Consider the following 9424-nt stretch of genomic DNA (forward strand, 5'->3'; position numbering starts at 1 on the left):
GCCTACCGCTGTATGTGATAATGCGCTCAGTGGAGTCTCCTTCCCCGTAGCGGGTGATGGGTGTCAGGCGGACCAGGTAGGATTCAGGTTTGATGAGTTCAGTTAAGTTGTAGGTCAAGAGCTCCCCCTTCTGGATGGTTCCCTCCATGGGAATCTCCTGCTCCCACCAGCGAGACTGACCCATCTGAGACAAACAAAACGCGGGATTTTCCAACTCATCCAAATAACACATTTATTTCGATTAACTCGACAGATCAGCCTAAACTCAGCACAGCATGCCAAATGTTCATTTGTTTTTTTAAATTGGCAACAACAACAGGAATATGCTGCGTGTTAACCTGAAGCAGCTACTGTGGCTAACTTTACCGTAACACGTGACTGTATGTTGACAAGCAGCAGCTATGTAGAAACTCTAAGCTGAGGGAGAATGAGAAATTGAGGAAGCGTTATTGCCATATTTATTTCCATGATGTACTAGAGCAACTGTAACTGAGCACATATTCCACTAAGGCCAGTTTCCTATTACCCAATTTAAATCGCATTATGCAGATCTTCACCACAACGCAATGAGATCTTCTTTTGCCCATGTCAGGTTCCCCTTAATCTATGCCTATCTATGGCGCATGACCAACACCTCATTGTTGCAGGATGTTAAAGATACAGGAGCTACAATGTTGCAAAAGAACAAAACAGGTGCTGCAGAAATGTAACATGTATCAGAAGGTAATTTCTGTACTTCAGTCTGCTTTAGTATAATACGATTATGAACATGGGCTCTTTAATGGCTCATAATACAGGTAACTGATCTGTCACTATATATGGTGCCTCCCACACCACCATTATGTGCAGTCAGTACAGTACAACGAATAAATTATGTTGTTCATCAGAGCAAAATGTTGTGTCGTTTAAAAAAAAATTCTTTTTAATTCTGAATTCTGCTTTGGTGTGATTTTCTGTATGGGAATACTTTGAGCTCCCTTTAGAAGGCTTGAGGCACAAGTGTTTAAATTGTTGTGTCTTGATTTATTTCTGTGTCATGTCTCAATTTTTTTTCCTTCCCCCCAAATTAAACATTTTGATATTTCTTCCCCGACTTAGTTTGCCTCCTCATAACTTTTTTCTCCCCATCAGCACTTCCTCCTTTTCTCTGTTTCTCAGCAGCACAGAGCTCTGTAGAATGAAAAGACGAGCCAGTTGCCATGGGAACACATCTTCCTCCTGCTCCTTATTTTATGATGCCAGGCTGCTGCTGCAGGGACCTCAGGTACAGTTTCAGGGATCTGCACTGATTAAGTGCTTTGTGAAATGATGAGAATAGGGACAGTGAATTTGATAATGGAATAAATATTTAGTCATTTTCAAATTGGATGAACATTTGATAGCTTTAGATAAAAACTGCAGTTTCTCTGTTATTGTGGGCCAAAAAACAGCAGGTGGGAAACACTAACACTTTTCATCAAGCACACCAGTCATGTGATCAGGGCCTACTGGCTGTGTATTATATGAAGCTGAAAACTAAGGGAGGCAGATCCCAGAAGGTTGATTCTTTTCATCTGGACGTTTCAGTGGGAGAAACGTTTCATCACTCATCCAGGTGACGTCTTCAGTCTCAGCTGACTGCAGGTTTCCAACATTATAAAAAGGACATTTGCATAATGACTGAAACCAGCCCACTGACTAACAATGTCATGAACACTGATCAACAACCATGAGTCCCATTCACAGAGAGTTGGGGAATAGCTGCAATCACAGCATTGTATGATGGTGAAAGATGTACCCTTAGGCCCCCTCCTCGATTCAGAGATGGTCTTTCCCTTTTCACGTAAATGGCCTCCTTGACTCCGCCCTCAAACCAGCGTTCCTTCCTGTCCAGGATGTGTACATCCTCATCATTGAAAGAGTGTCCACTGGCCTGTAGGTGTAAATAGACTGCGGAGTCCTGGCCTGACGAGGTGGCTCTTCTGTGTTGTGCCATCTGCTTCGCCAGAGGTTGTTTGGTTTCCCTGATGGATAAATCATGGCAATCCTCCTGGCACTTAACAGCGTACACTATGTTACTCTGTTTGTGTCGGGGGACCTGATCCTTGGGGTGGACCAGTTTTTGGCACAGCGTGTTTTGGGGTTTAAAAGCCACAGAGACCCGGTGTTTAGAAAAAATGCGTCTCAACTGTTCCGATACTCCTGACACATATGGGATCACTACTAACTTCTGATACATCAGGACATACGGGAGACAGAGCTCTTGCAACAGAGACCCCCTTGAGTGGAGAGTCAGGTAGGCCATTTACATGAAAAGGGCCATAGTCATTGTTGAGTCAGTGGTGCTGGTGTCAGTCATACAGATGTACTGTTTATGTCACGGTCGGGCAGTTCTCTGCCCGTTGTGTTTGTTTGCATGTTGTCTGTGTCTCCCTGATTTTCCCCTCCTCTGTGTTTGTTTACATCTGCTCTCCTGGATGTTTTGTACACGGAGCATGCAGTTTGCAGCAGTGCTTTAAACACACTGCTGCAAACTGCATGGCACTTTGTGGTGTTCTTAATGGAGCAAGAACACCAAGAGAACACATGCAGGATCAACTAGGTATAGAAACAACAACTTTTTAGTTGACATCTATCAGTTAACATGACTATCAGTCCATCTATCCATTTTCTTAATGCCATTTCAACTGGGATCGCAGAGGGCTGGAGTCTTTCCCACAAGAGGCTGGGAGAGAGGTTGCCGGTCCACCAAAGGACTAACACAGAGGACATATACACTTACATCCATATTCATCCTGCAGCCAATGCGGAACCTAGCATGCACATCTTTGATCTATGGGAAGAAGCTGGAGTAGCTTGAGGAGAACTCATAAGGGGTAACATGCAAACTCCACACAGAGAAGCCAAAGGCAGGTTCAAACCCAGGACTCTGGCTGCAAGGTGTCTGTGCTAACTGCTACACCACCCATTTGCAAAGCTAACTAGTATATGGTAAATGGTAAATGGCCTGTATTTGTATAACGCTTTACTAGTCCCTAAGGACCCCAAAGCACTTTACACAACCAGTCATCCACCCATTCACACACACATTCACACACTGGTGATGGCAAGCTACATTGTAGCCACAGCCACCCTGGGGCGCACTGACAGAGGCGAGGCTGCCGGACACTGGCGCCACCGGGCCCTCTGACCACCACCAGTAGGCAACGGGTGAAGTGTCTTGTCTAGTATATCACCATATTTATTTATTTTTGGTAAAATGGTAAATTGGTTCTCATACAGTGCTTTTCTATTTTACTGGCTCAAGGTGCTTAATATTTGACTTGTACCAAACACATAAGACAGTATATTAAGATGATTCCTGACACCACAACATCTGACATTGTAGAAGTTAATGTTGTTATTCCAGAGTGGGCTGTGCTGTAGATAAAACTTTGGGAATGGGAACAATGTACATTAATCTAGAACAATAACACAAAGGCAGACACGAGTTTGAGGGGTTATATTTTTCTGACTTCTCATGACAACTTAAAGTTCCTAATTTAAGCATGTTTTTCTTTGCAAGCTATAATTTCACACTGGTTGTTTTCCCAAAGCTGCTTTGAAGCACAGCTATTAGAATAGTTAGTAAACAAAATCGGTTTTAAAGGGATTCTGTCTACTAACTATGCTAACACCCCTCGTACGTATGGCTAGTTTGAGCGGTGATTTAAAAAGCTGCAGTGCAGTCAGTTCATTCCAGAATCAAGTGCAAAAAACAGGCAAAAGGCTTTTTCAGTATTAGTAAATTAGTGTCCGATTGAAATATTCTCCTCCCACCTCACATGTAATCTTGGCACCGTGCTCTTTGTAAATACAGACTGGGGGAAGTTAGCAAATCAGTCCTCAGTGGTTACAATAGACTTTTTTCAATTAAATATTTGTATAATTAAACACTGATTTCTAACTTCATAACTCACTTAGACTTTACAGTTATGGATTATAAGCAAGTCTCATAATCCATAACTGTAAAGTCTAACGTCCATATAAATGGATTTTAGACATTTCAAAGACCCTTATAAACTCTGCAAAACCTCGGCTGAGTTCGGACAAACAAAATGCAAATGAAGACATTTGTGGGGATGACTGATTACTTCATTCAAATAACAAACCTCAGACGTGCTACACTGACCTGCCTTATACCGAGTCTGTAGGCCAGGATTCGATCCACAGCGTTCGGCTCCATCTGAGTCCACTGCAGTTTGAAGCCATAGACTCGCGGCCTGTTCTGCCACAGAGCGCTGTAGGTGTCATAGTAAAACTCTGGAGGGTAGGCTTTTCCTGAGGAGACAGTTGGGTCAGATGTCACACAGCTGGAAACAGGTCCAGGATATCTTTTTCACACATGAATATAAAACAATGTTGTCACCATGTTTTTCAGTGCGTGACACTTGGTGTTACGATGGGTCATTTTTATATCTTTGGAAACTGAACTGCGAGGCTGCAGATTACTCACTGTTGTGTATTTGTGTGGTGATGCTTGGCATGGTGAAACTACCAACCAAAACAAGGCTGTTTGCCAATTTAGCAAAACTATTGCTTTTCTCAGCAACTTGCAAGTTGCTTTCACAGGACTCAAAAATATTGAGTAGACTTGGCATGATCCGAGTGACAACAACAAAGTAACAACGCTGTGTCAGTAATACACATGATCACATTGTAACAATGGCATCTTTGTATGTTTATGTGTATGAACCTGCTTTTTGAGTGTAACAGCATCAACATAAGTATCAATAAACAAAGATGAATTAGCTGATGGCATTATAGTAACATTTTCATAACTATATAATGCTAACAGCAATATGATTTTTTTCTATGTGATACTGTTACTAATTCTGCCACTGAGACTATTTTACTCACTTTGTTCTATCTCTCCAAGCAGTTGATCAGTAGTGTTACTATAGGGACTTGAAACAGTTGGCTGAGGGCTTTTAACTAATCTCTGCATGTGCACAGTGCATGCTAGGCCCTCCATGCACAACTGAAATGATCAGCAGCTCCTTGCCTTACTTGACGGTTGAGCCAGGGACAGTGGCTGCAGTCTCATTTGTTTGGTAACCACAGCTTTTGACTTGTTGTTTGATTTGACTGTTGGCATCCATGATCTCTTTTCAAGGTCCTGAATAATGAGGCCTCATCTAACCTTAATGGCCTTACAGTACTGTATGCACCCATTAGAGCACTTCACTCCTGCTGTTGTTCCTAGAGTATTTAAAAGTAGAATGGGAGGCAGAGCCTTCAGTTTTCAGGCCCCTCTTCTGTGGAACCAGCTTCCAGTTTGGATTCAGGAGACAGACACTATCTCTACTTTCAAGATTAGGCTTCAAGATTAGTTTATACGCCCATCAGCATTTAATTATTAGTTAGGCAGATGGCCCCGCCCCTCCCTGAGCCTGGTTCTGCTGGAGGTTTCTTCCTGTTAAAAGGGAGTTTTTCCTTCCCACTGTCGCCAAAGTGCTTGCTCATAGGGGGGTCATATGATTGTTGGGTTTTTCTCTGTCTGTATTCTTGTAGGGTCTACCTTACAATAGAAAGCACCTTGAGGCGACTGTTGTTGTGATTTGGTGCTGTATAAATAAAATTGAACTGAATTGAATTTTCCACACCTCAGTTCAGCAGGTGGCGCTGGTAGTGAAAATCATAGATGCAATATTATTATGAGGGCAAACACTTCCTGTTGCTCCAGGAACAATCCAATCGTGAATCAAAATAAAGCTTCTTTTTGTTAGCTGGACTCCAGTTACAACAATTCATTCAGTTGACTGAATATACACTGTGTGTGTATCACATGCACACACCTGGTTTTATGTCATTAGACTAAAAGTAAATGCAACAGGGAGCAGCATGGTGAGTCGCACTGTGTTGGTGTTATCTCTCTCACGTCTCATGTACTGTTTTCTTGTGTTTTATGTGACTGTTTTAAATGAATGGTGTGTGTTCTGCTGCATTTGTGTGATAACAAGATTATTTATGTTAGACTCCTGCTGTTGTGACTTCAACAGACAGAAATGAATCATCCTATTAAAATTCAGTTTGTTTCATGTGTCTGAAAGTGGGAGGAACAGTCAGACCGTCTGGCGAGTCGTCATGTTGGCACTTTGTCTCACAGTTTCATGTCTGCTTCTGTCACTTTTATTCTGAAGCTTTACGCTGTCTCATTGGTTGTGCAGGATGAGCAAGGTTTAAAATGCCACCAGTGTGTTCACACCTGATTAACAACACAAACTTCACCTCAGCAAATGACAAGTCTGGCATAATCACCATCATTTTCTATCATCTTTATATCCTGAGCTTACAACTCCACTCTTTAAACACTTTCTGCTGCTGCCTGCAAAACGCGCTGCTGCTCAGCGGTTGGCCCTGATAAGAGGCTTAACACAGCGGCGGGTTTTACAGGAAGTCTCTCGGCGCTGACAGGGTGCCTCTGCAGGGGAGCTTTCATCAAGAGAAGACGCAGATACAAGTGGGCTCAGAGACTGAAACTCGGAGACTCGGTTCAGCCTGGAAGTCAACGACAACTCCAAATTCATGTGAGAACAAAACCAGACCTGTGTACTTAAAGAGATGGATTACTCGTCCGACGTCTTCTCTTTTATTTTCCCCAAAAGTTGATAAGTATTTGTTGAAAACTTAATGAGCCGAGTTACCATGATTCAAACCCCAAAAGGGTTTAAAAAAAGGTTTTAAAAAAACATTACTTATATTAAATGTTGCCTTCTCTCCCCATGCTTGTTCGGTTACATTAAATTATTATTTTTTTAGTTTCCTCACATTAACTTAGATAAGGTCCTCATAACAACATAACAAAGAAAAAAACTGAAACATCTGAAGTGCTCGGGATAAAAATACTGCTAAAATTATTTAAGTTAAGCATTCCTCACACACACATATGTATATACACATATATATATATGTAGTAGAAATCTAAAGGATCCTTCATGACTGAGTACCCGCTGTTAACAGACCCTTTCTTTGTGCTACATGCAGTGCCGTTAGCTTCTTCAGCCTGTCAGGTCCTGCTGCTGTCCAGCTCTGCACTTGTCTGCTTTTGTGATGGTGACTGGCTCATCCTTTAGTCCACCAGTCACCGGGCGTTAGTGTCATGTGACACCTCTCTCTCTCTCAGATGTTCTTCCAGAATTGCTCAATTTCAGCTCTGGATGGGAATACACCCGCTGCTATTATTCTCCTGTAGCTGAGCGTACAGCGTGGATGGGATGGATCTTTTCAGAACAGATCTCAGCTTCTCTGGTATCTCACTTCAGCCTAGTGGCCAGAGCTGTGAGCATTTTATTTGGCAGAGCCTCAGTTATAGATAACTTGTTTCCACCTAGGACCTGACACTCTACTATGCCTTATTTAACCAGCTAATCTTGTAATCAAGTGCTTCTATGATTACTGTGACAATGGTGTATATAGGTTCACTGGTTTCAGTGGTGCTGCTAGTAAAGTTCTACTCTCCTGGAGTACTCAAAGCACATTAACCCCATACACACCCATTTACACAAGCACTATTATCTATACGGTGAGTGCTTTTCTAACTATCATTCATCCACTCCGATGGATGCGGAGAGCAAGTCGGGGTTAGTATCTTGCCCATGGATATTTGGCATGCAAACTGGGGGAGCCAGGGATCAAACCACCAACCTTCCAATCAGCAGCTGACCTGCTCTACCTCCTGAGCTACAGCCACCCCCACTAGCATGGGGGTGGTCTTCACATGTCCAAGCATATACCTCAGTTACACTGTTCTCTGTGCCAGGGTTGTCTCAGTACGCCCTCACTGTGATTCCCACCATGCTGAACCCTTCCAGCAGCAGCTGTCTTATATCCTGATGTTATTGCACTGAGCTATGCTTTGTTGTCAGTGTTGAGGTTGGTATTCTCTCATCCATAGATAACACGTGTTGCATTAAACTCTGTCATTATGTTGGCTGCCATAGTAACATCAGTTTCCTGCTGTTCACTGTTCATCAGTATGTCCTGGTGACACCTGATGTGGATCTTGTTGTGGGTGACATCTGAGCTGGTAAGGTTTAAGTAATGTAATGTATATTAAAATCTACTGAAAACCTCACCGAGAACCAAGTTCTAGTCAAACTTTATTGTCTTCACTTTTTAAACAAGTCAAGCAATTCAGGAAAATCTACGGTGACTCAGGTCATGTTAAATATAAAGTCACTAAAGTGACTAAAGTGTAATAACTCAAAAAATAATAAACCTCACCTGTGACCAGGAACGTGCAACGTCCTGCCCCGGCCTCATTGGTGATGTCACAGGTGTACTCGCCATAGCCCTCCCTGTTCAAAGCTCTGACGTGGTAGTTTGTGTCGTCTCTCTGGTCACTGAACTGTCCAACAGTCAGGAGGCGGGTGCCCAGCTTCCACTCATATCGCAGGAGGCGAGCTGGATGAGCTCGCAGCAGACGGCAGGTAAGGCTGAATGCCCGGCCAAGGGCCTGACGGATCTCCGTGTGTACGGGCTCTACGGCCGGAGGGACTGCAACACAGAGCCAGGGAGGTTCAAGTTTCTGACACTACTTATTTCAGGTTTCTTCACTTGATCTTGTTTTTGTTTTAGCAGAATGTTTTTAACCAATATTACAAACTTCACACAATGAAAACCAACAAAAATCTAAAAAATATATATAAATAAAATAATGGAAAAATGGTATCACTTCCTGCACTTTAATAACAATAATAATAAAAATCCAGATCTTACTCAAGGCTGTGTTCACTTCACTGTTAATGAAGCCAGAATGGCTTGAAAATAGCCTCTTACATATTTATAAGATTTAAACTCAGATGGGCGTTGGTGCTGCAGTGCTCCGCTAAGGTGCACAAAAATAGTCTGCACTGTGTTTTTAAATCCCACCAGCAGAACTTTAACAGAAGGCTTGAGCCAAATTGCAGGTGTCACTTCCCAGATTAACATCCTGATGCCAAACACGGATCAACAGGAAAAAAGAGAAGAAAAAAGCAGCTGCAACAGCCGTCCTGTGACCTTTCTATAGACAGGAACATCATCTGAAGGATGGAGAGAGAACCAACCAATAAGATGTAAAAGCTCATGAATGTCTAAAAACTGAGGCACATTTAAACACTTAAAATGCTCAGAGAAGAAAAACAAGTCGACTTTCGTGGTCAGGATGGGTGGAGGTGGCACAAGCGTGACGTAATGAGTGAGGAGTGACCCGGCTCATAGGGTTTGCAATGGTACCGTAAATGGGAAGGTAGACCCATCCGTAAGCATTTCCTGGTCCTTTTTGCTTCTAACAGGGCCGTGATTTACAAATGGACATTGTTATTCAGTAAAACTGAAGCTAGCACCACTGTGGTTTCACTTGAAAAAGCCCTGAAGCCACAGTGCCACGCCCTTCCTGATTTCTTATTGGGTTTTCTTTTTT

General features: G+C 42.7%; 1 protein-coding gene across 3 annotated transcripts in view; it reads right to left on the bottom strand.

The window, feature by feature from the left end:
- LOC100711078 (MAM domain-containing glycosylphosphatidylinositol anchor protein 2) overlaps window positions 1–9424 on the bottom strand; it is a 193109-nt gene that overhangs the window by 35161 nt on the left and 148524 nt on the right. For all 3 annotated transcript variants that reach the window (XM_025900808.1, XM_025900807.1, XM_003458435.5), the window contains exons 9-11: window positions 8245–8517; window positions 4151–4299; window positions 7–184 (exon numbers count right to left, since the gene is read on the bottom strand). In XM_025900808.1, coding sequence (XP_025756593.1) covers window positions 7–184; window positions 4151–4299; window positions 8245–8517 — 600 coding nt within the window. The remainder of the gene's footprint in view (window positions 1–6; window positions 185–4150; window positions 4300–8244; window positions 8518–9424) is intronic.

The sequence above is a fragment of the Oreochromis niloticus genome, linkage group LG19, assembly GCF_001858045.2.
Source record: "Oreochromis niloticus isolate F11D_XX linkage group LG19, O_niloticus_UMD_NMBU, whole genome shotgun sequence".
Taxonomy (NCBI): domain Eukaryota; kingdom Metazoa; phylum Chordata; class Actinopteri; order Cichliformes; family Cichlidae; genus Oreochromis; species Oreochromis niloticus.